The following is a 27,878-nucleotide window of genomic DNA, read 5'->3' on the forward strand; positions in this document are numbered from 1 at the left end:
GTTGATGATGTTTAATTTAATTTCTACATTCAAAACACAGATTTTTTTATTATTCTGTAACATTTACATTTTCACGATTTTCCCCATTATTTTACACAGATATCCGAAAGCTCAAAAAATAAGCGCGCCTGAGCAAAAATCTTCACATATTTCGAGAAAACTTGATGATGAATCTGCCCAAAAACTGTAAAGAAATTAGGTAAATCTATCATAAACAGCGTTGCTTTACTTCGACAGTGAGTGTAAACAGAACTAGCTTGTGTGAGCCAAAGCCAATAAACGTCCCGATGATTGCCTTATAAATATATAGCATGGAGGACTGATATTTGTATGGTAAATAATTAAAGGCTTGATCGGAAATGTTCTGGTTACCGCCACGTGCTCATCTTCGAATCAAAATTTGTAATATTGCTTATTTTCTATTAGTATTTGAATTTATTTTGTAATGTTTGGTTGTGATAAATGCAGTATTGTTTCAGTTTTTGTGCAGGAGTGGGACAAAAATATAAGTTTAGTTTCAACTAAAAGTGGTTCAATTTTTTTCTATGATTGCTTAGTAATTTTTGATAACTTCGTAGTGAGGTGAGTTCAGCATTTGACAAAACGATACAATGTTGAAAAAACTACACCTCAATTATGACGATATATTACGCAAAGGAAAAAGGTATAGTACCCGTCATTAATTGACTTTGGGCAAATACAAATTTTTCCACTTGCGTGGCGCTTGGTGGCTTTCCAATGTACTTCAATTTGACACAATGAGCATAAAAGAGAGGTGAGGAGGAGAGTGCATTTTCCTAGTATTAGTAAATGCTTCAAATGTAAACAACTAGACGAACTCAATGGCAAACTCAAATAGCTACGTCACTATTTGGCATCATCTCTGGGCAGAAGGGGGCAAGCAGAGGGGCGCGTGCAAGTGTTAGTAGGTTTTCTCCTCACCTCTCTTTTATACTCATTGAATTTGACAGCACTGTTGCTGCAAATCTGACAAGTAGGGTTGTCGATATTAAAGATAAAATATCGATATTCGTTTTATCGATATTAAGAGCGGCATCGATATTCAAATTGATATTTCAAGCCGATATCGATATTTTTTCGATATTTTCCTTCATATATTTTTTGTTTGGCTTTCAGTTACACGGTAAGAGTCGAAAACCCATTAATGGGTATTGTTGTACCCATTTTTTTCTGTCATATACGGCTGTCAAAAAAAGGGTAAATTAAAAAATGTGAAATGGGTAAAATTGTACGCATTAGAAAGACATGTTCTTATAAAAAAAAATGGGTCATTTATTTACCCATTAATGGGTGAAAAAATACTTCAAGCGTCATTTTAGTTTGCTCTGTCGATTTGTTCGCATGCGTTACTTCTACGATCTGTTTTGTTTATTATTTGTCACCAATTGCCATTAAAGGACTTTAAAAATAATTCGATACTGTGTCGTTTAAGAAGTCGCAAGGTAAAAAGTATGTTATATCAAGTATTGAATTTTACAATGTGAGATTTTTTTATATTAGGTCAAGAATGTTCACTATCCGTATGGTATTGGCTTTGTTGCAGAGAATACCGATTCTGACAATTGATGATAGCTGATTAAATACTCCTGTATTCGTAAATAAGATTCATTTTTGCAAATAATTAAAAATAATTGATTTTACTTTCACTTCTTTTCATTTTTTTGAATGATAATCACAAAATTTCCGTTTATTTAATAATGGGTAAAATTTCACCCATTTCCTTGAGAAAATTCGTTTCTCAAAAAGAGTGAAATTGTACCCAGTTTTTGACGTTTAATAGGTATACCCGTTAATGGGTAAATCGAGTTTACCCACTAAATGCGTTGGCTCACTTTTTGGCGAAATGGTTGAAAAAGTACCCATTGATGGGTTTTTGACTCTTACCGTGTAGGCCTGAAACAAATGAACGCCAACGTGAGCGATCGGGCGAGATTTTTGCCGAAGGTTAATGAACAGCCGTGAGTAGAGTTGTTCATTAACCTATGGCGAGAATCTCACCCGATCGGTCGCGTTGGCGTTCAGCATGTTTCATGCCTTAGTATTGCATATTCCGGCGAAGTGTTTGCTATTTCATCTCGTCCGTTAGGACAGCGGGCCGATCGCTGATCGCTTTACGCAAGGTGCATTTTCCAATCAGATTAAACCGACGTTTCGTGAGCCGCGTCTCCTAATCGTCACTGATCCATTGACTAATCACCAGCCAGTTACTGAAGCATCCTACCTGAACATTCATGTTATCGCTCATGTAACACCGATTCTTTACTGAAATTCATCGATTCTGCCATCCCAATGCAACACCAAGGCATCGCATTTGATCGGTTTAATGTGGTGGTTATTGCCCCGAGAAGTTCCACACCCAAATTTCTGGAAATTCGCTCTATACATGCTGTCAATAAAAATGGAAATATGGCAACCATATTTCTGTCCGACTGCTTACATTTTCCATCTACCACTTATTGATTCTAATACCAACAATTCTGGTATCTACTTTTTAGTTGGTTTGCCCTAAAATAGCTGAAATAGAGTAAACATCCTTTAATTGCTATTGATCTATTTTCGAATAAATATATTTATCAATGGAGAAACCATGCCTTAACCGGGAAAACTGAGAGAACCGGGAAAAAACCTGGAATTGTTTGGAACCGGGAAAACCGGGAATTTCACTGAATATTACAAGCCGGGGTGAGATTGTCAGCTATCTCATGGCGATCACTAAAATTTCTTGAATAAGTTTTCTCGAAAACGACCAAGAAAGACTGGTCTTCTGACCCGGAAGAGATGGCTGACAGGTCACGGGCTGGATGGCACAATCTCACCCCGGCTGCCAGTATATTCGACTCATTTCTCACAGTGCTTATATCAGTTTTGTTTTTATTCATCTTTCTCTTGGAAGCTAACTTGACCACGGTAAGTAGCTGTCAAACGACTCGAATTTTGCCTAGAGCAAATGGTTCACAAAGATAATCTCGCGGGAACTGTAGTTGACAGATTTCGCCAAGAATACTCACAACTGTTGAGTATGCATTCGACGGAGACATTGCTGATTTCCTACCGCCGTAGTGAAAAACGCCTTGATACTTTCTGTAGAGATCTGATAGCTGGTTTAGGCAAGAAACGTCCTAACTTGACCGTGTTTATTAAGGAGATTTTGATCCAGCGGTTGGTGTACGATGCAGTGCAGGATGCCGGTGGTGCAATTGATATCACCAAGTTGGTAATCTATTACGCTCGCGTTTCACATAGCCGATATGTTGAATTGTTGAAGACAAAGAAGAAGGAGAATTCAGATCAAGATGAAGAAGCCAGAAAAAAGAATGCCACGGCCCGTGCTCTTGAAGCTGATGTGTTTAAGTGTAATTCTTTTATATATTGAATCTTATGTGGTTGAGGTAAAAACGGTTCCTACAAACTTAATTTGGCCTAGGAGTCCCCGGTAATGAGTATTATATGCGTTGTTTATAAGTTTTAGAAATTCTACGCCCTTGCGAGCGGCCTTCCGGCAGTTAACCGGGACATTCGCCATGGCGGACGAAAACATGCGTGCAGGTATGTTTTCAAGCTTTGTCTGTGTTTTTTATTAATTCCTCCTCCGTTTTCGCGACAAAATTGTTGGAATAGATCTTGCACTTCAAGTTTGCCCAGAAATTCTCGATGGGACGCAGCTGGGGGACGTTGGGCGGATTCGCCGACTTCGGTATCACATCGATATTTAGCCGCTCCATCTCCTCCAACGATCGCTTAGAGTAGTGGGCCGACGCCAAATCTGGCCAGAACACCGTGTCTTTGCCCTTATGGTATTTCTTGGTAAACGACGCAACTTCTGGCAGTCACTTCGTACTATAAATTTCCTCGTTCACGGCCAGCCCGGAGCAAAAAAAGAGCAACTTTGACATCCCTTTCTCGCTGATTGTCAACCACAGCCGCACCTTCTTGGGGAACTTGGTCTGTGAAATATACCTCGGTGCTCACTTTCTTCGTAGGGGTGGTAAAATACGAAGTGCCCTACTAAACGTTGTCATCTAGGGTTAGATAGGTCTCGTTGTCCATCACCATTGCCACATCACGATTTGCCGGCGAAATCGACTTGACCATCTTAAACCGCTGTCGCCTCGTCATTGCCTGCAGCTCCGAGACTAGCACCAGTGAACGGGACTGCCGCTTCCTGACATGTATGCCCATGTTTTCCAAAAACTTTTTCACTGTTTTATCGCATGCACCAACCTCCCGGCCAAGTGCACGCAGCGATTTAGCCACTTTTCCCTTGGTCTTCCTCTTCAGCATCCTTTGAAGCTTCTTGTCGTTCAGGGTCGTTGGCCGTCCGGAACTGGGCTTTCTTTCGATGCTTTGATCGTTGTCCAATTGTGTCAAAATATTGTAGATGCCGGAACGGGCATACCCGGCGTCTACAAAGTGCCGCACGATGTCCGTTTTTGACGTGGCGGGGTACCATTTTTTTACCGCAAACGTTATCCTTTTGGAAAAGATTACGTCCGTCAAATTTTTCGAATTTCTGCAACAATATCTCTGGATTATAATAAGCCTGAGCACGCTACAAAAGTGACTATATTAGAATGTAATTCGATAATGGGATGTAAATCGACAGTCACGCTTTTTTAATTCTTAACTGTATGAAAAAATGCAGAAATAACCGGGAAAAATATTTGAACGAACCGGGAAAAACCGGGAAAAAACCGGGAATTTAATATCGAGTTTTGAGTGGCCACCCTGCTTAACGTTTGTTTTCAGTATAATGTGCACTTTCAATGAATATCTTATATTGTGTGTAAGCATTTTAAATTTAATTTTGATGCCATGATGAATTTATGATCGGTAGGCAAAATTTTGCCGGCAGCACTTCCCTGATGGCAACCAAGAATATCGGACAGCAATATCGAGTCGCAATATCGAAAAATCGATAATATCAAATGCGCCAATATCGGTCAATAATATCGATATTGTGACGAGCGAATATCGATAATGTCAAATATCGGTAATATATCAACAACCCTACTGACAAGTTGCAGTGAGTTTGTTGTTTATGAACTTGCACCGTTCGAATGTTTTGATTAGCTTTTGGTAAACGATGAAAGGATTTTTTTAACTCGGATTATTTGCAAAATTTTAAAAATCATCGTCCCATGCTGATAGTGTGTGATATCGACCTGTAAATTTACTGTGAATAGTATTGCTCGCCACAACCTACCACTGGTGGTGTTGTCAGTGTAGCATCGTCCAATCTCGTAGCAGATTTCAATGATAATATATATTGAAAATATAAAGGTGATTTCGAGTGCATAATAAAGATCGAGGGTATTTTAATGATTGTGTGAGCGGACGACGATAAATATGAGCAGTGATAAGTTGTTGATGCGCAGTCACAGTGAGGATGATGCCTGGATTGGGACACCGATTAGCAAATCACCGTCGCTAGCCTCGATACGGGAGGGTATCAATAAGGCGGAAAGCTTTTCCTCCCTATCAGCTTACGCTCCGCCTTCAGTGAATAGTGATGGCAATCAGAAGAAGTCATCAGGTAAGTGCACGTTCAGTTACAAAATATATGAAGCAGATCGAGACTCAGTTTTCAACTTAAATTTTCTCGAAACAGACTGATTAAACATCACGGGTTTAATAAACCCCTCTTTAGGTACAAAATACAAACAAAAAAAACAAATTTTAAGTGTGTTTCAAAACACATATAATTTTCGATTTACTATCACTCATTAAAATACTACAGCGCGAACATATTGACGACTGCTACTGATGGAACCACGTTAGTCCAAGGCGGGAACTTCTCCAGCAGTTGCTTAAATTCGTCGTTGTGCATTTCGTGATACTCCCAAAACTTTGTAACTACTCCCAACTCTACCAAAAGTCCGTCGTGCTTTGGATCTTCAATCTAAAATCGAATTACGTTATCAAGTGTATCATTCTTAAAAAAACTGCACCTACTTTAAAATCCATAGTTACATTCCAAGGCTTAGGATTAGCCAAACCATGAGTGATATATACAAAATATCCTTCCTGATCATTGAAGGTTACCGGGGGTGCAACCACATCTTGTAAACTCCATGCGACCAATTCAACTCCAGGTTTGGGTCCAACGTAGATCGCAGATTGAAGGTTTCCTTCCGCTTTGAAATTGATTCTCCACACGTGATCGCTCAGCTTTTCTTTACCCTCGTAAGCCAACGTGAACATGTTGTGGACCGCTGGTGCAGTTTTAGCCGATTGCCAAAAGTGACTAAAATGTGGAACGTTTTAGATTCAGTCCTAAATTGAAAAGGACGCAAGCTTACTCGAAGTGCATTTGACGCCACATAGCATCGAACGGAATAGCGCAAAAGAGTTCTGTTTTGCAGGATTTCATTTCTTCTATGGGTGAAAAACTATCATCCGAAGCGATATACTGCTTCAGTGTTCGGCCTCCATTAACATCCATGGTTTCAAACAAGAAACCATTGTCCGTGTGCTTTAGTAGACCGATTTCGTCATGAAATGCTCGCAGTGTGTGCTACAGTGATAAAATCAAGAACAGTATTGGAGTCTTATCAAACGAATTTGGAAGTAATTCTTACGGTTACTATGTGACGTTGCGTTGAAGGTTCGGTTGATGTCGAGTCCCGATAAGGAAACCCGATCGACGTGAAACATACAATTGGTATGGTAAGCAAAAACAGGGCGCTGAAAGCAGCTGTTAGTCGTGAGGGTTTCCTAACAAGTGTTATCAGTGGCAGTAGATAGCTGCAGGTTTGCACTACACACAGTCCGACAACGGCTCCGATAATAAAGTCTGGGTTCACAACACGTCCCGAACGGCCAGTTATCGGTACAAAGAGGTTAACGAAAACGATGTAGTAAAATGACGACCAAACAATCACCACAAACTGAAACAGCAAGTGAATCAGTATCCACTTGCGAACGGTGCGCTGAGCTGCGAGCAACCAGTTTGCAACTGTAGACAACAAAGAGCACAGTTGTAGTATCATGAAAATGTATGCACATCTATATCCAGCTACGGTTAACGATAGGCTCGCTATACTCCAGAAAATGTTGACGCCAATCAGTTTCGCTTGTGTTATCATTCCCGTGGTAAGTGAGGTCTGTAATGGAACATTATTGCAGTTTGTTTAGATGCCGTTTCCTCTAGACCCTACCTTACTCTTTTCGAAGTACGAGTTGAAGAACATTTGTGTCAAACAGTGAACTACCAAAACAGGAGCACAGTAAAGGTTTATGATTAGCCAACGATTGCTGTACCACGTCATTAATGTATTCATAGCCTCCATTTGACGGGCTAAAAGTGTCACTGTGGACACACTTAGTACAGTTCCAATCAAGATCGCCAGAAATTCATAAAACGCTTCCCTCCAAATAGAACTACTCTCCCGATTGTCGGTGGCCCTTGATAGGGAAAGATATGGTATCAGTACGGATAGGATTGCCACCGATGTGTTGATAAACATCGCCAAATTCGAGGAATAATTCACGAATATCACTCCCATGAAGTCGAAGAAAACAGCGCTCGACCCTTGTTCGTCTTCGACAGCTGATAAGTGCTCACTGTTTGCCATACCTCGTGTCAAGGCCAGCGCGTTATCTCCGGTATGTTGCAGAACTGACAGCGACAGGTATTCCAGCGAGTCATACTTTGTGTGATACCGGTACCCATTCAAAAAATGTGCTAGATCCATTCCTGGTATTTCCCCATAATCCCGGAAAATTCGAAAATCTGTATCGGAGGGAATCAATCCGGTTTTGAACAGCTCCTCTGCCATAGCTTGCGCAAACGGATATCTCACTGTCTTCGCATACACATCAACCATCCAAACACGATTTGGACCACTTTGAAACAGAACCTCCTTGCCACCGGAGCCCGCTGATTCTAAGTTGATGAACGCCTTGATGTACTTCGCCCAGGGATGTTGCGTTATGAACCCATGAGAAGCTTGAAGCAAAGTTTCTTCCGCTCCGTTAAAAAGAAAAATAATTGAATGCCGATTGCGTTCCGGAGAGCGAGACATTACTCGCAAAATTTCCAACATCACCGCACAACTGGCAACGTCATCGCTTGCACCTGGACTCCCGGGCACGGAATCGAAGTGACAGTTCAGTAAAAGGGCATCATCACTTTCTCCTACCAACTTAACCACCACATTTTGTACATTACGGTAAACGGAAGTCATCGATGTGCTATAGAAAGTAAAATTAAACACACCGGTTACGATCTGGTTCTCTGTAATGACCTCCTGGTTTTTATGTTTAGTGGCTTGAATTGTTTCGGTTTCGCGTTTAAAAATATCCACCGCTAATTCATCGTTTGCCTTTGTTCCGGCCACTCTGGGACCCAAATCTGTGAAACTCTTTAGGTTGTTCCATGCGCGCTCGGCAATAAACGTGTTTGGATACCGCTCTAAATCATTGACCGTCAGAGCGTCGGGCAGGTTTTTCAGGAAATAGTTGCTCACGGAACCGGCGGCCAGCACCAACAGCACAACCAGTATGCCGTACTGCGGATCAACACGGTGAACATTGTTCGCTTCATTGTCAATCCTGAAGTAGGCGGTTTTCGATTGTTTCTTGGCACCTTTTGCCATTCCGCTGGTACTGCTCAAACGAGGCTAGAAACTCAACTGATAGTACCGCCTTTCGCGGGACGCAACGAAAAGCTATTTGACTGTTCGGTTCAAGTGCTTATCATCATGTGCACCCAAAACTGCTATCTATCTACGAATATGCTCATTATAACGATAACGGCAGGCAAGCAAGCGTCACGACTTACTGGCCAGGTTGTTCAATACGATTAGATTACTGGTAGCTGATGGGGATAATTTTCTTCTGTTTTTATTGTTGGCTGGGGATAGCACTCTAGGGGATTAAAAGTGCGATGTGCGGGCTGTTGATCGGAGACGGAATCCTTGATCTAGCGGTCTTTAAGCGATTTTTTTTCAAGCACGAAGTTCAACTAAAGTGTTCATTCGTAAAAAAACTAAGTATGTGTATGTGAAATTAGTCAATTGATTCCTCAAATGATCAAATCCTTTTTACGCACGGCCTTTTTAAACTTTCTGTGCTTGTTGTCTAAATATTTTATTGCTTATAAACAAGTATATCTATATAAATTAAATCTTCAGCAATTCAAAAAAAAAATGCATCTAGAGAAAATTTTCACAATTTGTGAAGTAAAGTTGTAAAGTTGATGAATATAATCTATGAAGTAAATGAAGTAAAGTTGATTAATATAATCTATCTAGGAGACTTACTTACTTTCTTTGTTGACTGACGTACCGTTCACTGGTCTTGGGCCGAACAAATTAGATATGTCCAGCTTCTTCTGTCTTGAACAGCCGTTCTCTGGTCTCCTCGTGCACCAGCAGATCGTGCATATCTTATTCCACCGCGTGCGGAGTCGATGGCCTTTTCCTGGTTATCTACTGGAGATAGTTTCGGCGGCTCTCTCATCAGGTACTCTGGCTACATGTCCAGCCCTCTGAAGCCTGCCCGCTGTATTACCTTCACTAATATCAGCATGTTCGTATACCTGATACAACTCGTGATTTATGCGCCTGCGCCACAATTTACCAATTTACCGCCAAGTATCGAACGCAGGACTTTACGCTCGAAAACTCGAGCACTTGTCGATCAGCGTCCATGTTTCATGTCCGTAAAGGGCCACCGCGAGTATCAGCGTCCTATACAGTTTTGTGCGAGTTTGCAAACTACGGGACCGTAGCTGGCTACGTATTCCGTAGAAGGCCCTGTTTGCAGCTGTAACTCGTCGTTTTACTTCACGGCTCAAATCGTTGTCACATGTCACAAGCGTACCAAGAAAAACAAATTCTTCAACCATTTCAAATCGTTTCCCATCTATCTCCACCTCAGCACCAACACCACGGGAACTCAAACGCTCCCTACAAGCTACCATGTATCTCGCTGCTTCTCTCTTAAAATGCACGAAGGCCTCCTCCACGGCCTTACGGTGGATACCGATGATATCAATGTCGTCCACAAAACCAAGAAGCATGTGAGATTTCGAGATGATCATACCGTTTCGGCTCCTCACCGTTGAACAGTGCCTTAAAATGCTCCTTCTACCTGGCTTCAACCGTCGGTTTATCAGTAAGTAGGTTGCCGTCCTTGTCATTACACATGACCGACGTAGGGAAGTTTCTGCTTCTAACTCTGTTGACTGTTCTAGAGAAGCTCCGCATATCGTTTCTAGCATAGCTGGCCTCTGCGCTGGCGAGCACCTGTTCCTCGTACTCGCGATTTTTCCGACGGTGGACTCTATTTTCGGCAGCTCTCGCCTCCCTGTATCTCTTGCCTCCCTGTATCGCTTGCCTCCCTGTATCTTTCTCTGCTCTGTGATTTCCCTCTGCTCTGACGCGTAGCCGCAGTAAGCATACGGCTCCTGGCACGGTTCTTTTCATCTGTTGCTCTCTGGTACTCGGCATCAAACCAGCCACTACTCTGTCTTATACGCCTCGTATCTACCACCTCTCTCGCAGTCTTCATTCTGTTCTGCGATCTGTTGATCCAGATCTCTGGCGTATTCTGCTGCCACGCCAGCAGCTTTCAACCGCTGAATGTTGAAACGCGTCGTCCTCTCTGTGCGAGATTTCTGCACGTTCGATGACCGTGCGCGGATCTTACAAACGACGAGATAATGATCAGAGTCAATGTTTGTTCCTCGAAAAGACCTAACATCAGTAACGTCCGAAAAATGCCGACCGTCAATCAGTGCGTGATCGATCTGGGAGCAGGCTTCTCCATTTGGATGCCTCCAGGTGTGTTTCCGAATATTCAAACGTGGAAAATAGGAGCTACATATGACCATTCCTCTGGCCGCGGCAAAGTTTATCAGCCTCAGGCCCTTTTTATTGGTTGACGAGTGGAGGCTATGCCTTCTAATAACCGAACGGAAGAATTCCTCCCTCCCAACCTGTGCGTTTGCGTCTCCGATGACGACTTTTACGTTGTGTTTTGGGCACTCGTCATAGATTCGCTCAAGCTTGTCATAGAACTCATCTTTGACTTCATTTGTCGTTTGTCATTGCGTAGGTGTTGATTAAATTGTAGTTGAAGAATTTGCCCTTAATCCCCAACACGCATATACGGTTACCTACGGGCCTCCACCGGATGACTCTTGTTTTCTGATTTTCCAGCACTACGAAATCGACTCCCCGTTCTGCTGCTTCGCTGCCACTGTAGTAGAAGTGGTACTTGAAAGAAGTGCGTGCAATAGGGTCTACTGCACGGAATTCCCTTTCTCCGGAATTCGTAGTTCTCGAGCAAGCAAGCCAGCCCGCGCCGGTTCATTGTGAGATCGGACGTTCCAAGTACCCGATTTCCAATCGTTTACCTTAATCTTTTTCCGTGTTCGTAGCCTAGGTCTTTGCCGATTTATCCGTTCCGTATTTCTAATTTCGTTGTTCGTGGTTGAAGAAAAGTTTCGGTATGCTACCTTACCAGGGTCGCGATACCTACATCCGGCTGATGGGGCTGCTATCTTAGTTGTAGCTGGCGGGATAAAGCATTCCAGAATTCAGCCGCCCGCTCCAGATCAGACGCTGTTGTACGCCGCCCCTAATATGGGGATACAGCCGCATACGACCCCCTTCCCAGTCAGCATAGGACCATAGTTTCCACCGGGGGTTGGTTACCCGATCTCCGCTAAGCTTACTCGTATTCCGGTCGGCACCACGTGGAGGTTGGGATAGGAGTTCCTGGACAGACGTGAATGGCCACATAAGGATCTCAAGATACACGTGTCCAGCCATTTGCCCACCTTGGACTTAACATTATCTTTGGGTTTTGGTTTGTCAATTTGCTTCAATGGCTGAAAAGCAGTATCCTTCCTTGTGGCCCTTTCGTTTGCATTTCGTACACATATGCGTCTGGTAAGGACACTCCTTGAAATAATGAAGATCCCCACAGAACCAGCAATGTGTTTTTGGTGACTTCTCCTCCTTCTTATTCGAAGGGTGATGACGAGAAATTGCGTTTACATTCAACTTTCCCACGGAACTCTTCTAAATAATTTGCGTATCTTGTTTTTAGACTTTGGTTGACAATTCGGTTGCAATCTTCAACCAGGTTTTCAAGCTTGAAATTGACACATTCGGCAGGTTGTGCGTTTTCTTCAGCTTACAGCTTATCAATCAGCCTGGTTCAAATGTCTTGCTCGCGCGGTGATTGAAGACCGCAAACCTGAGCGTCTTGAATTGGTTCCTGGATAGTTTTCCAAACTGGAACGCGTCAAAATGTTTGTTGACCGAAGCTGCATATGACGAAAAATCATCGGCTTCGTTCTTGACCTATTGAAGACACAGATAGCGTGCGTTGAAGAGGGACTTTTGGGGTCCGAACAAATATATCCTCCTACCGTGCGTACCACGAATCAAAAAAAAAAAACCGCCGTAAAAGTTACCGTGTTGAAGAACTGCAATCTGCTGTTGCTGGTTTGCAATGAGGTCCATCAACCGGAGAATCGCTTGCTTTAGATCTTGATCGATCATTCTTTAATTCGTGACAGTTTGACAGTGTCAGTGTGAACTTCAATTATCTTTACAGGAACAAAGTTGCTTCAGGAAAGAGTACGACCTCATTCTCGATGCCAAAAATGTAATGTTCTTACAGTAAGAGCAACTTTATATTTCGACTGATCAGTTGGTGGGTACAATGATAATTAACAGAATTTTTCAATTTGTTGTCTTCGTACCATAGCTACAAATCATGGTACGATGAGGATAAACTTTTTCTGCCACAGGTACAAACTGCTTGCCAAACAAGATATTTCTTGGGAAATTTATGCATCTTTTTTGTCTCTTCGGTATCATTTCTGGCCATTGCAGTGTAATAATCCAATCCTGGAAGTTGTTTGAAGTCTTCCACGACGTATGTTTCATTGCCCATTACGATGCTAGAAGCATGATCGCAATACAATTCTCGAGCCCGTTAGGGACTGCAAACTGAAACGCTTCTTCAATTTCTGAACGAATCTTGGTGACATTCCTACTTTTCGAGCCACTGTTCAGATGGAAAGGTTCGGATTCTTCTCCAAAATCTCTTGCTTTTTCATGTCTAAAGAACTATCCGCGTGACCAATACTTTTTTCACTTCTTGGTTGCCTTTCGACACTCAAACGTCCAATCGTGGACTGTGGTTTTAGGTTAATTGGGCGTTTCCAAGAATTCACGTTCCGAGAGGTGAGAATTTTCGGAGCGGCTGTACAGGATCCGTTCGCGTATGTCTTTTTCGTTTGTCGACATTCTTCGCAGTAACAGAAGTTGCTATGCTACGTTAAGACGTTGTTATATTTTCTACTCCGCTACTGCGACTGAAAATTACCTGACCTACACGGCCGTTCCAAGCATAGTTGTCCCAGCGTGCATAAGGTTTGTGAAGAACATGGGAGTACTATGATTACCGCTCATGAAAGGAAGTTTATTGTCTGATTCAGTCTGTGAATTTCCCATGGGTTTGAGATTACAAAAGAAAATTCTTTCAATTGCATACCGTGATTTCATCATACTCCAGATCGAACTTTGCTCATTCGACTCGGTCTGATGTTGAGTTCCACCCTACAACCAGCTGTTGCTGCCTCTCTAAATTGAACCTATAATAATGCATTGCAAAGTTGATGTGTTATCAAAACCTTCACGCAGAAGAGAAATAAATGAATGATCTCGGTGTAACGGTGCGTGAAAAATCTCTGCGTTGCAAATTGCATATTTATCCGAAACTTACTGATACACAAAGTGTGGTGAAATGATGTTTAGTCTTACACTTATATTTCACCCTCTTACCACGCGCAACATCCTACCTTGCAACAGCGTTGCCATCAACAACTGACTGCGGTTTCTACGCATCACAACACACCGCTGCGAATGTGCCTACCAAAACAAAAACCAGACAAAAACAGATTGCTATCATCGCTATCATCAGCGGGCGGGGGTGGATGCTACAGGCTTGGGTTTCGCCAATGTTGTCCTTGCTCAACACATTTTTTTTCCATCAACACCCATACAGACGCTCACGGAGGTATATGTGTACACCGGATCTCCTCTGTATTGGTAGAAAGCGTCGTCGGAAAATTCATCTGTAGGAGGAAAAATCGATAAGTGTTTCGAGCAAATTTTCTTACGTCTAGCTGTACGCATCGTCAGTTGCAAAAATCTAATTGCCAATTTTAAATGTACATTGTGGATTGTTTCGAAGAATAATTTCGGTGTTGGAAGTTAGTAGCAAGGTTCTGTGCGAGGAACTAGAGGAATTGCGTGGCTAAACGTGCTAATACAGCTAATTTGCGTTCTATTTTGAATGTAGCATACGTGATGAACAACCAGAGATAAGTGCTTGAGTTTTAATACTATGAAAACGAGTCGTTCGTTGAACATTGCAAGCCATTTTTTCGGAAAATCTGTATCATTAAAAACTGATTAAACAGTCAAAATCAATAATACGCTAGAGTGAAGCAGTGCAAATCGTGATAGTGTATGAGTCATCGTACTGCAATAAAAGTGCATCGACTGTCGCGTTCGAGCGGAGCCCCGCATCAGCCGTCGTTGTATCGGAACTGGATCAAAACACTGACATAAAGAAAAAGTGTGTCGCGACGCGATACGATAAGAGTAAGCAAAAGTAGGGTGCACAGAAAGGGAATCGTCTTGCGTGGGATCGAACGAACGGCAAAATTTTCACCACGAATCGCAACGTAAGTATAGGTCACTTTCCCCGTGGGGTAAATCGTACCTTGTAACTATGTAGTAACTGAAGAAAACATAATTCACTTAGAGCGTGTCCTTCGTTTTTCAGCCTAAAATGCGTGCGCTAGGAATAGCGCAGCCTAACAATCACCATCAAACAGGCGGCAGTAGCGGTCTGAGTAGTTCGGCGGGTAGCAGCAGCAAGCTGAAGGACGGCAGTACGATTACACTGCCCAAACCGATACTGTGCGGGGCCTCCGGTGGCAATGGCAGCGGTGTTTCGTCAGCTATCGGAAGCCTTGCAGGTAATGCACCTGCTAGCTGCAGCGAGTCCAGTGCCCAGGACACCATTTATCTCTGCAATTTTCGCGTGTCGGTTGACGGCGAATGGCTCTGTCTGAAGGAGCTGCAAGATCTCGATATAAAGGACGGCAATCCTACCGTCGTCGGCGGCAATGGCGGACATCACGGCAATAGCGGCGGCTCCGGTGGCAACGGTGACGGTGATGGTTCGCTCAATACTTTTGGTATAATTGAGAGTGCGAAGGGCGATGACAAGATTATCGAGCGCGATTGGGTTAACTACTACTGTAGGTGCTATTTTTACTTATGATTGTTGTTTTCTTTTTCGGAATGACCGATAGCATTTGTTTGTAATCTATAATTTGCGGTCTAAGATACTGGCAATGGCACAAACGGAATCGGGCGGTAAAAATGGTAAACGCAAAATCGCTTGCGCAGCGCACAAATCTTTCACATGCTCTCGGTTAAATTCAGTTTAAATAATAATTATTCTATTTTGCCCAATTTTCACAAACTTGAATTGATTTTGCCTAATTTTCATCAACTTGAATTGCGAGTCACTTTACAGTGGAAGTAAAATATCATATTATTTCTCACTATAATAGTGAGTGAAAATATAAAAAAGTAACAACTGCTGGCATCATTTATCTTGCCTGGAAACATTACTCGTGGATAACGTTGGTAGCAGCTGAATGACTATAAAAAATACAGTTTTTAAAAGGTAAAATTTGTACCGCCAATTTTACTGTGTTAATTCTTCGACTAAATAGGAATCTTTTTTAAAATCTGTACATGTAGAAAGCCTGCTCACTATATTGTTAATATTACTTCACTGTAACTGTGACTCACTATAATTCGTTACTCAAAATACTTGATTTTCCTTTAAACCATTTCCACTGATTCTCAGTTTTCTAAATACATTACAGTTCTTGTTTTTCAATTTACTTTTTTGTTTTTTTTTTTTTGCTTTGTCTGTAAATAAACTCGTTTATAGCTAATTATATCCCATCAAGCTGAAAATATATTAGACAAAAATTGGATCTAGCCGCCATACCATACCGAGCCGACGATAAAACGCATTGTGCTTATTCTTGTATCAACGCAAATTATAATAGGTTTCTATCGTTTAGATTACGATCTAGGTACTACCCACTAGTTTCAGCTTCATATTGTTTCGCACGCTGCTTCTAAGTCGCTAGATGCCTACACTGCTAGAAACATTCTTTCCCTCGGTAATCAGGATTCATCTATCATTCATCATTCTTCACTTTATCGATTCGGATATCTGATGATTTCCGCAAAAAGTTCCGGCTCATTCGATGGTCTATCATATATTGTCAATGACAGTCTGTAAATAAATAAAGTACTGTGAATTTGGGAAGCATCGGTATCAACTAACCCATTTTTCCCTCCCATCATTTTGAAGATCCGATAATAATGAAGTGATTCCAGAAATACATTTTTCTCGTAACACTTCATAGGACATCGGTTCAAAATGTTCACTGTTTACTCCGGAACGGCGTTAGGTCCTTGAGGGAGGTTATCATCTTTATCTCAAGTGCTGGATCTATCTATTATTGGGCGATGTCAGGTCACTCATCAAATTCCCTGCCTTCAGTCTCTTTTCTACAACCTATCAGTACAGCCATTTGTAAAACAATAAAGAAAGCAAAAATATACCAACAAATTCCATTCAATCCGATTGAAAACTGAACTGAATTTAGTATTTCGCCTTCACACTGTCTGTTAGATGTTGTTTGTTCCATTGGTGAAAACAACAATCGATACGTCAAAATTTGTCTACATAGATAGTGTTAATACCGCCTACTGTTCTATCTGCCGAATGAGATGCTGAACGTCGCTTTTTCGACTTGTGCTTTCCGTTGCAGCCCGTGATCCAGCTTCGATCGAGCGGAGTAACCTGGTTAACATCTGTAAACTGGTGGTCAAGGAATTGCTTGAGCAATCGATCCGTTTCGGGCGGATGCTTGACTCCGACCACTTACCGTTGCAGCATTTTTTCATCGTGCTCGAACATGTGCTTCGACATGGGCTGCGGCCCAAAAAGGGATTGCTGGGTCCGAAGAAGGAGCTGTGGGATATCCTGCAGAGTGTCGAGCGATACTGTATGGAGGCACAAGATATCACCTCCTCTGTGCGGGATCTTCCCACAGTACGGACGCACATGGGTCGCGCTAGGGCTTGGTTGCGGTTAGCTTTAATGCAGAAAAAACTGGCTGACTATCTTCAGGTTTTAATCGAACGCAGAGATGACACACTAGCCGAGTACTACGAGCCACATGCACTGATGATGAGTGATGAGGTATGTTAGGTTGAATTCCTTGCTTGTTTATTCTGACGAGCCTGACTTCGTTTCAGGTGATCATAATTATTGGTATCCTGGTAGGGCTCAATGTCATTGATTGTAATTTGTGCGTCAAAGAAGAAGATTTGGACTCACAGCAGGGTGTGATTGACTTCTCGCTGTATCTAAGATCTAGCTCCCGTAACAGTCCCGATGAGGAAAATAATGGTACCAACAGTATGGTACATGCTATCGAGGGGGCTTCCAGTGGCACAATGACGGCTGTGTTAGATCAAAAAAATTACATCGAGGAGCTAAATAGACATCTCAAGTAACTATAGTTGCTGGTCATTTGCGTGATTTCTATCTCAATAGTAATTATCGATTACAGTGCGACGGTGGCAAATCTTCAATCCAAAGTTGAATCCCTCACAACAACTAATGCCCTAATGAAAGAAGATTTAGCTATCGCTAGGAACAGCCTGCTAGCGTTGCAAGCGGAGAATGCCGCCTTGAGACGAGCTTCGCAGCACGGCCAACCACTCGACGACAAAACGAATGTGTTGGATCGCTTGGATCCGGAAATGGCGGAAGCTTTAGCTGAAGAGCGAAAGAAACGCCAAGACATAGAAAAGGAACTAGATCTACAGGTAGTAGTGCTTGTTTTTTCTTCAAATTTCCTGTATTTAGAAAATGCTCATGTCTTTTTTCTAGATATCACTAAAGGCAGAGACTGAGATGGCGATGAAACTATTGGAAAAAGATATCCACGAAAAGCAAGATACAATCGTATCGCTGAGGCGCCAGTTGGAGGATATCAAGTCGATAAACTTGGATATGTATCGAAAACTTCAGGTAATATATTTCACCTAAACAATCGTTGTTAAGTTTTAGGTTGGAAATTTTTTGTTCAGTTTCACTTGTGTTGTGTAAATTAATTAGCGTTAATGAAACTTCCTTTAAAACGAACAAATCCGTCCCAGGAATGCGAAATGGAGTTAACCCAGAAAGGTGAGATGGTGACTCGGCTTCAGGTGAAAGCGTGTCAAATCGGTAAAATTCTTTCGAATCTCGAGAAAAAGGGTGGTGACCCAATGACCGATTCGCAAATCAGCACAATCAATTCCTTCACTGGCAACAACAGCCTTTCGCCACCGAATAGCGCGACCGGTAGCGGGCCGCCAAATAAGAAACCGCACCTAAAGATCGGAACCATTCCACCGTTCAATGCCAACAAAATACGCAAGTCTCCATCCGTCGGCGTGACGGCGACGAGCGCGACAACGACGGCGGTGGCTGCAGTGGAATCTGCTCCCACCACTGACGATCAATCTAAGACTGCAACGCCATTGGTTCCAAACAACGAACAAAGCTCGACGCCACAGCCAGACAAGGATGCTGCGAACTTGCCTCCACCACCGGTGGAAAACAAAGAAGAGTCGAAACAACCTCTTGAATCTTAGGAATAAGATCATTCTAGGTCATCAGCTTATGCACTAAATAGCTATGAAATAATAAACTCTACAAATTGTAACCCAAGGAAATATGAAAACCAAATTCAAATATTTTTTTAGAGACTAAAATAAAAACGCTTGACAATTAACTAAACGTTAGTATTATACCACTTTCAACAGGAATGCGAAGCATCATTGAAGCACAAAACAGAGCTCATGGCACGAATGGAAACTCAGCGTGAATCGATGGCCAATGCCATAGCGCAGTTGGAGAAAAAGTATGATCGATAGCTTGAATTTGTATTCTCTAGTATAAGATATAAGCCTATAAAGCTGAACATGTTCTCTGAACATTCGTTTAAAGCCTTTTAATTCTATTCATTTGCACAAGTGTGATTGCATTGATCTGAAAAAAAAACTTTCGTGCCAGAAAGTTGTTGAACCCTAACATTTATTTTGTTTGAAAGCTTTCATAAAATTATGTTAATCTGCTTTGTATTCTATACTTATCATCGTTGCAATTTTGCAACGTATATATTGTTAAACAGCAGTATAAATAATGCAACATTCCAATAAACCGAAAACAATAATTGTTAATATCAACAGTTTTTGAAAGAAATCTTTGGGAAATGTTCGATGTCTCAAAAAAAACTTCGTTATAAACGTTGTGACGGAAGTGGGAAATTTTACAATCTGGCGACAAATATTAATTAGTCAACAAAGTCACTTATACCTTACTAGATCATAGGTAATCTTGTTTCCCTCCCACTAATCATAGTCTGCATGCAAATTTCCTCAAAATCGAGACTCGCAGTAATCGTAATTGGTAAAGACAGTTGTTCTAGAGCTCTGGACAATCAAGTGCTGTCGACAGCACCTCCGAGACCCTGGGAGTGTCCTTGACGTAAGTCTCGTGCCAGATGTCCAGCATCCGCTCATTTTTTTTTGTATGCCTGAAGGGCATTGGGACTAAGAGAGCCACTGCAATCGTCTTTTTGAATATCTTCTGTGGCTGGCTCCGATTGCTGTACACAGATTACGAGGTACCCGTACTCATTGATGGAGCAGGGTTGGTTGGTAATAATGCTGTGCCCTAATTTAGTATCGCATAGTCAAAGAGACAAACGACCTTTTCGGGATTGGAATGCCATACCTGATACGGAGTTAAAAGGTAACGTCCGAAGAAATAATACATAGCAAACGCAAGGGCTTCACATTGCGAAGCAGGTTGGCTGACGTTTCAACTGCGGCAATCATTGCATAAACAATACCGATGTTCTTTAGGTGGTAAAAAGCAGGGCAGTGTCCGGTAATAGCTGCCGTGTAGAACTCACAACGCTTGAGACCGAGAAGCCTCTTGATTATAGTATAGTTAGGAGAGATAAACTGTTTAGCTTGTCTGTAGCCCTGTGTGTTATTCCATCAGTTAGCTATTTCTAGCGTTTCGTTTGTTTTAAGTTCGCGTTTGACGGCGAATTTTGAGGTACCCTCGAGGTGCGAGGTAGTCTGCATTTTCATTACCCTCGATATCACAGTGTCTAGAGGTACCCTCTAGAGGTAGATGTCTGATGGAGGTGCAGGACCATCCCTGCGATTGGTTTCAATCAACTTATATGAAACGTCGAGATTGTTCTGAACCGCCTTGCAGTCTGATACTGTGAAAACTAAGGGTGTGAGTTTGAACTCTTTTAGAATGCGAAGATGAACAACCTGATCGCCTTCGAAAATCGTTTTATTTTGTTGAAGCCTTTAAACTACATTAAACTTTGCTTGGGCTGTCACTCCATTTACCATTGGCCACCCTGCAAGGGCGGCGTAGGTAATTGTAGGCCGTGCAATGGCTATGTAGGACCAGAAAGACAATTGTGTTTCAATCTCCAGGTTTTGCCAAATAATATGCTGCTAGCCAAAGTTTCCGTTGTAGTTTTTTTTACGTAGGACTACGTCTTTGTTTTCTATGCTACATTATATATTTATTATAACATAGATAAAATGTGTGACGATTGTTTCATATAATGTTTAACATTGTTGCTTCACTGCTTAATGGTGGAACTAGGTGAAAAGTTCCAAGGGCAAACTTACTTATACACTTTCCTCGCTATTGCCTTGCTTCCCGAGCATGGATATCAATTAAAAGGACGGAATAAACTCCACTGCCTACATATTTTGACTCAACAAAGTGTTTTGTTTCGTTTCTTATTCTAGAGTTTGCGTCGCCCCGCCCATATTGCAAAAATCTACCCTCAATTCGATACAAATGACCGCGTGTAGAAAATTCAATTTAATTCTTGTTCGTCATACGGTAGTGAGTGGAAGATAGCTGTTAGAGGTATGCAACATTAGGAAACGAAAGCTGCATACAAGTCAACTTTCAGGTACTGCGGAACACCTCACCTTTATTCTGCATGCGACAGCAACAGGTACCATCGTATGCTACAGGATATTTTGCTGGCATGTTTAATGTTCAATGCTACCCGTAGTGGGGCGATCATCAGTGCTCTGTAGCAAGATGATCGAAACGGGATTGCGTCGTATGACACTGTATGAAACGCACTCTCAACCCTCAGGCACATGAGCCTATAGGTACTTCCCAATTTATCACGATAACTCCCGCTTGTGGGCAGCCTTTTGTCGTAGAGACGGTTATTGAATCTGAAATCTAGTCAAAAGCGCCATCGACATAAAGAAAAACGCATAGCGCCTTCTCTTGATACTTCAGCGACTTTGTGATAAAAGTCACTATGCCATGAAGAGCAGTTTCCGTCGATTCACCAGGTTGGTAAGCGTGCCGATCTTTGTGTAGTGGCGAGTTCCTTGAGCAACTCATTGCGGATATTGCTATTTGCAATTTTCTCCATTAACTTCAGGAGTGTAGATGTAAGGCCTATGGGCCTGAAGGTCTTAGATAATGTCTTGTATTTTCTTCCTACTTTCGGTATGAAAATGACCTTTACTTTTCGCCAGATATCTGAAAATGGCCCAGGCCGAAGCTTGCGCGGGAAAGATGTGTCAGTTCGGGCATTATGATCTCATCTGAAACTCGTATAAAGAGGGGTAAAATGGGAATGGTCCTGGAGACTTCATGGGGTCAAAGGAGCTTAACACTCAATTGATTGAAGCTTCCGTGAACAACCTTCCAAGAGCAGATTTGAGTGGTTGAGCACTGTAGGCCTTGTCCTCGGAATCTGTTGCTCCGAAGTTGGTTGTTCGGTTATACATGTGGACCCAGGGAAGTGCGTGTTCAAAAGAACAAAAAGGTATATGGGCATTGCTCTCCGGAATCGCATCGTTTGAGAACTCTCGCAGAACATGATCCTACAAATTCTTTTAGCCTTGCGAAGCTCAGCGTTATCCTCACCAAATAAGTGACGCTCTAATGAGCGTTTCGTTCCACCAGGGCACGTTGCGACACACAAACCTCTCCTTCGGGGGACAACTGGTCATAAAGGCATCAGTGATTCTGCATTCAAGATCACGTGCAGCAATATCCAAATCGTCGCGTGTGCGTATATCCATTGAGCGGGAAGACCGGGAGTTGGCTAGGTGATCCCCAAACTAGAATCAGTTAGTCTTCTTCGGGTTCGGTGTGTCGGTGATCTGACAAGTTGCGTTAGTAAAGGTGGGGCTGTTCCCTACATTGCATATGGGTCATTCCATGTCAAGTGTTCAGGCAAATGCAACGACCCTCTCCGATTCGCTTCAAAATGAATAAAACGACTTGTTTTAGGTCCAAACTGAAAAACCCCGAGTTTTGGGTCAATCGGACAACCCACCTCCAATTGCGGGGCCCTCCATTTTTGTATTTTTTGACAAAAAATCATTTTCCATGTTTGTGAAAAACATCATATCTCAGAGACCGTAAGAGCTACAGACATTATTAGACACTCTTTTTAAAGGTTATTAAATTTACAATCGAATGGCATCATCAGATTTTGTAAACAGTGTTGCCAATATTGATACCTTCACGTTTGAAAACTAAAACTTCGTTTATCTCAAAACACCCCAAATTTTTTTTAAATCTGATGTCACCAATGTGTTCAGCGGAAAATTTTACATAAGAAACACCTATCCACAAAATGCAATATGCGCCGTTGCGGAGATATTCAACTTTCAAGATAACGAGTTCGTTAAATTCACACAACAAATGTGACCAAATGTTGAAACTCACTCGAAACAAAAGCACTATTTCACATCTTAAGTGTGGGTTTCTCATGGCCTTTTTGATGGTTTATTCCTTTGTTTTCATAAAGTGGTTTCTGTCAAAACATACGCAGGTTGATTTGAGTTTTCACGACAGTGAAAATATTGTGTGTTCAATAGGTTGGAGTTTAAAAAGTAAGTGTACAGCTGAAAATCACAATCGATCGCACTTAACATCGCAAGAATGGAATTTGTTCAAACTTCGGTTTGGTGTTCAACGTTTGCAAACTATATGCGGAAGCCATGAAAAACTGTTTGGGCAATATTTCGCAGCTAGACAAAAACAAAGCTGCAATCCGCTGAATTGCCATGGCGGTGCTCTTAAGAAAAATTTAAAAATCATTTCGTCATGTTTTCATGACAGGTTTCATGAGTACAATCAGGAAATAGTAGAAGGTCGAAAGACATGCATCCAATGTGATGCAGCACTGAGAACGGAGGTTGTAAGGATAAATTCGCGAGACAGAATGATAGATCAGAAAACAGGTGTAGCAATCGGTAAAAATAGAATACCTCAGCACAAGTAATGCTACAAGCATCATAGTTAACATTCATTACTTCCTTGTTATAGATACTGGTGAGTTGGTGAGTTGGATCATTTAGCTGAAGAATTGGAAACTCCGCATTAGCTGAGTAAAAGGATTTTTCACACTATAATCTTTACAACATGAAAATATTAGAATTGAATTTATTAGCTCACTTCTACGATGTCATTATTGTTTTGTTTTATTTGAAATTGTTTTGAACCTATTTTAATTGCTTACTTGTATAGTAAAGACACAGCTGGTTTGCCGTAACACGGTTTTGCAATCTCTTGGTCAATCGCCCTTTAGTGAGTCGAAGGTCAAACAATCAAATAAATACAGTAGAAAAAAACTGCTCAAGGCATCAAAAGCTTTGCAAAAATCTTTTGAGGCTGTTTCTAGTCAGCAAAATGAAGGTCTAGAAAGTGCTGGAGGGGAAATGGTTCGGCAACTCGAAGAAAAATTTCATTTCTTAATAAAACGAGCTATAAAATCCGCCAGTTGTCAGTGTTGCCAAGTTCGATTCAGTTAAATCTGTTCCAGGAATCCGAGGAATGCATTCGGCGACACCTCAAGCGGACGCTACCATTATAATGAAGACATTGTCATGCTCTGATCGGGTATTTATTTCAATTTAACTCCGAAACTTAAACAAAAATCAAACGTTAATTTCTGACAAACTTGTTAAATAAATATCATTTATGAGACGCACGTTGTACTTTAATGGCTGTAATTCAGGTACCATCAAGTGGAATGTGTGAAACCAGTTTTTGAGATTTGAAGCGGTGATTTAGTTTGGGATGCGTTTTAATAAGGCTTATCGCATTTGTAGGCGTATTGTTGGAATTTAACGAACTCGTTACCTAAAAAGTTGAATATCTCCGCAACGGCGCATATTGCATTTTGTGGATAGGTGTTTTTCCGCTGAACACATTGGTGACATCAGATTTAAAAAAAAATTGGGGGTGTTTTGAGATAAACGAAATTTTAGTTTTTAAACGTAAACGTATCAATATTGGCAACACTGTTTACAAAATCTGATGATGCCATTCGATTGTAAATTTGATAACCTTTAAAAAGAGTGTCTAATATTGTCTGTAGCACTTACGGTTTCTGAGATATGTTGTTTTTTCAAAACATAAAAAATGATTTATTGTCAAAAAATACAGAAATGGAGGGCCTTGCAATTGCCGGTGGGTTGTCCGACTGACCCAAAACTCGGGATTTTTCAGTTTCGACCTACAACAAGTCATTTTATTCATTTTGAAGTGAATCGGAGAGGGTCGTTGCATTTGCCTGATCACTTGACATGGAATGACCCATATATTGACCTCGTTGGAAGTACGATATTCATGAAGGTTGTTGGTATCCACGCTGCCCCAAATCGTGTGCTGAGCATTCGCATCCCATCCGCGGGTTTGCAATTGGGGAGTGGTTGAATTTTTCAAGCTGTTACTGTCTGCTAAATCTTAATGTCTGTACCTTCCTGTTCTTTGTGAGGTTGCGTTGAGTAGATGACTAAACTGATCGTTCTTCATGTATCTTCCTTCTCGTCGCAACAAAAGTTGATCGTAGATCTGCCCATCGGGCGCAAGCGAGCCTCACCAAACATGTGGTTAGTAAGAAGCGCGGCTCGATGATTCGGTCGGCGTTTTGTTCATGGATCTCCAGAAAAAGTTCGATGGTTTTCTCTGTTACCTTACGGTTTCTTACGCGCCACCCCAGTGCAGAGATACCGTTGTTCTGACTCTGGATGACTCGCAGTATCTTCTCGTTTGAAGTGTCCATACTGTTCGAAAAATAACCTGCATCCGCTCGTACAACTTGTGTGACCTTGTTTTGGCTCGAGATTGTTGCGCCACTGATTCCTTGGTTACGTTATACTTTTTGTAAGTCTTCATGGACGATTTTCTGGATCACATTACGCGCTGATACCAAACCAAAGTTCATGTCGCGCAGTGTGAATCCGATATCCTGTTAGAGGAATCACCCAGCTCATGCAGTACAAGAAGTAAGACGTCTTACCTCTTGTAAAGTCCGCAGTAGAAAGAGGCCGATTTTTAGGATAGCTCATGTATCTCTAGCATAATCAACAAGGTCGTTGCTATGGTCCTAAAAGTAAGGTCACCAAGTAAAGACTATACTGTTAGGTTACTATGGAAACGACAATGCTGTTATGTATTGAGAAGGCGATCACATATATGTAGAACATACTTCCCGCCAGTATGCTTACAGTGATCCTTTGAGATTGAAACACCACACAGGCAGATCCTTAAAAAAAAAATTTGTTGCCCTACTTACGGTAATGAAAAATACAAGAAATATTTAGTTTTACCAATAGTAATAAATGAAAACAACAACATCTGACAAGATTTACGTTTTTTTCTTGGTAACGATTTAACCGACCTGAATGCTTTTTTAAATTTTTAAATTTGTGTTCGAAATTTTTGTTTTGAGCAGACGATGTTTGCTAAACGTATTTCAATATTTTTTCAATAAGGCTGATACAAATTTCGAATTTTTTTTATGTCCAAGGTTATCAAAGTTAGTAAAGGGGGTGGCAAAAAATAAATAACACCGAGACGAAAAAAAAAGAAATATCTTTGATCAAAGTTTGTGTGCAAGTTATGACGTTTGTAACTTGCACTCAAATAAATGTTTGGGGGGGGGGTTGCATAAAATGAAAATAAAATTTGTAACGGCCTTATTTTGCCTTTGGCAAAAAAACGGAGTTTTTAAACCGACGAGACATCAAGATCAATGCAATCACTAACTCGTGTTATAATATAGTTCTTAAGATGCAAAAGGTTTCGTCTATCCGTCTAACCCATCCGTCTTGTCGCAGATACAACTCGGAAACGGCTAGCCTCAATGCACTGCAGGAAACTTCACAGACCCTATCGCTACAGGTGGTTTCCTGCGAGCAGCGGGCGACCCGTGCCGAAGCAGATCTTCGCATCGAGCGTGAATGGCGCACGGCTATGCAGGAGAACGAGATCAAACACAAAGAACAAATCAGTGCCCTCCAGCTGGAAGTCAGAGCCCTGTCCGAAGACTCCAAGGTATGCTATTAACACAGTATGTAGCGCCAATCGCCAACCTATTTAATGTTTCTTTACAGCAACATGAACGAACGAAAGCAGACCTCGCCAAACTTCGCAAACAGTGGGAGGAAGATCAACGAACTCTGGAGGAGCTAGGGGTGCAGATAAGTGTCAGCAAGCTGCAGATCTCTGAGCTGAAGGAAAGAAATCTACAGCAGGGTGGTGATGTGAGTTCGAAAAGTGACTCCGCAGCAAACAACGGTGGCTCGTGGACCCCGGATCGTGTGGTGTCCAACTGTAAAGGTTGCGAGAAGGAGTTCAGTATCACCCGCCGGAAGCATCACTGTCGCCATTGTGGCAATATTTTCTGCTCGAATTGTTCTGAGCATGTCGCTGTGATACCGGGAGAAGCGAACGGAAAACCAGTGCGCGTGTGTGATTCCTGTTGGCAGCGGTTGGCCAGCAGTTCCACCACAGGTGGGAAATGGGGTGGTGTAAATTGAACACGTGATCTTGTTTCACGGAACGATATTTTATGCAGAAGCTGTAATACCTTTTATTTTATTTATCTTATTTGAGCTTTTGTGCTATTCGTTTTATCCAGCGCTCTAGGTAACTTTTGTCATTTTAATTTAGATATACTGATGTCGAAAATACTCGGAAGTGCAAACAGTTTAGATGCCTTAACGGAAACATACATATTAATTGTAGTCTAGCATCAATTGTCGAGCAAAGTATAACAGAACAGATATGAAAATATTATTTATATATTTGGATCAATAAAATGAAAACATATAAGTAGATATATTTTTTTATTTTTTAACACTGGACGTCGAGAATATAAAAAATCACATTGCAGCGAACATAAAGTTGTGTTATTTTGTGCAGTTATGAAGCTCAACAAGTCTATTAAAGCTTTCTCATTTGGAGCAAATAATTGGTACGTAACCTATTTCCACAAAAATAATTAAAAACACTGGAACGTAGAATTCGGCAATTTTCGATACCCCTTCCAACCCCCTAAGTACAGCAATTTTGCATTGTGTCCTCGAGCAGTGTAAGTGCGCCTAATACCCCCCTCAGAGATGCCAGATACTTTTGAAAAATGTCTGGAACTGCTCTAATACCAGAAAAATCTGCCTGAAATCCGAAAAAAATCTAAAGCGGTGTTTTCAACAAGGGGCTCTTGCGGCTGTCAAACTCCATACATCTACCACTCGTTGATTCTGGTACCCACTTTTTGGTTGGTTTGCCTTAAAACAACTGAATTTAGGGATACCATCTAGTCGGAGGTAGAAATCAGGACACCTTTTTTTTCG

The 27,878-nt window shown here is 41.7% G+C and overlaps 2 protein-coding genes across 4 annotated transcripts; one reads left to right on the top strand and one right to left on the bottom strand.

Annotated features, from left to right (window-relative positions):
* Window positions 1-5,027: 5,027 nt before the first annotated feature.
* LOC129718202 (RUN and FYVE domain-containing protein 2) lies at window positions 5,028-27,360 on the top strand. Of its 3 annotated transcripts, XM_055668704.1 has the most exons (9): window positions 14,045-14,737; window positions 14,839-15,319; window positions 16,922-17,355; window positions 17,412-17,668; window positions 17,729-17,987; window positions 18,052-18,192; window positions 18,972-19,069; window positions 26,361-26,577; window positions 26,637-27,360. In XM_055668704.1, the coding sequence occupies exons 2-9, from the start codon at window positions 14,845-14,847 to the stop codon at window positions 27,060-27,062; spliced, it is 2,307 nt and encodes a 768-aa protein (XP_055524679.1). In that variant the 5' UTR covers window positions 14,045-14,737; window positions 14,839-14,844; the 3' UTR covers window positions 27,063-27,360. The 3 variants fall into 3 exon arrangements, with proteins under 3 accessions (XP_055524681.1, XP_055524679.1, XP_055524680.1); XM_055668706.1 differs by lacking the exons at window positions 14,045-14,737; window positions 14,839-15,319 and adding an exon at window positions 5,028-5,554; XM_055668705.1 differs by lacking the exons at window positions 26,361-26,577; window positions 26,637-27,360 and having other exon boundaries at window positions 14,078-14,737; window positions 18,321-19,381.
* LOC129718201 (endoplasmic reticulum metallopeptidase 1-like) lies at window positions 5,707-8,693 on the bottom strand. Its single transcript, XM_055668703.1, has 5 exons — window positions 7,179-8,693; window positions 6,600-7,124; window positions 6,321-6,535; window positions 5,974-6,265; window positions 5,707-5,920 (listed from the first exon to the last, which is right to left on the bottom strand). The coding sequence occupies exons 1-5, from the start codon at window positions 8,616-8,618 to the stop codon at window positions 5,753-5,755; spliced, it is 2,640 nt and encodes an 879-aa protein (XP_055524678.1). The 5' UTR covers window positions 8,619-8,693; the 3' UTR covers window positions 5,707-5,752.
* Window positions 27,361-27,878: the final 518 nt, after the last annotated feature.

Source organism: Wyeomyia smithii, chromosome 1, assembly GCF_029784165.1.
Source record: "Wyeomyia smithii strain HCP4-BCI-WySm-NY-G18 chromosome 1, ASM2978416v1, whole genome shotgun sequence".
Taxonomy (NCBI): domain Eukaryota; kingdom Metazoa; phylum Arthropoda; class Insecta; order Diptera; family Culicidae; genus Wyeomyia; species Wyeomyia smithii.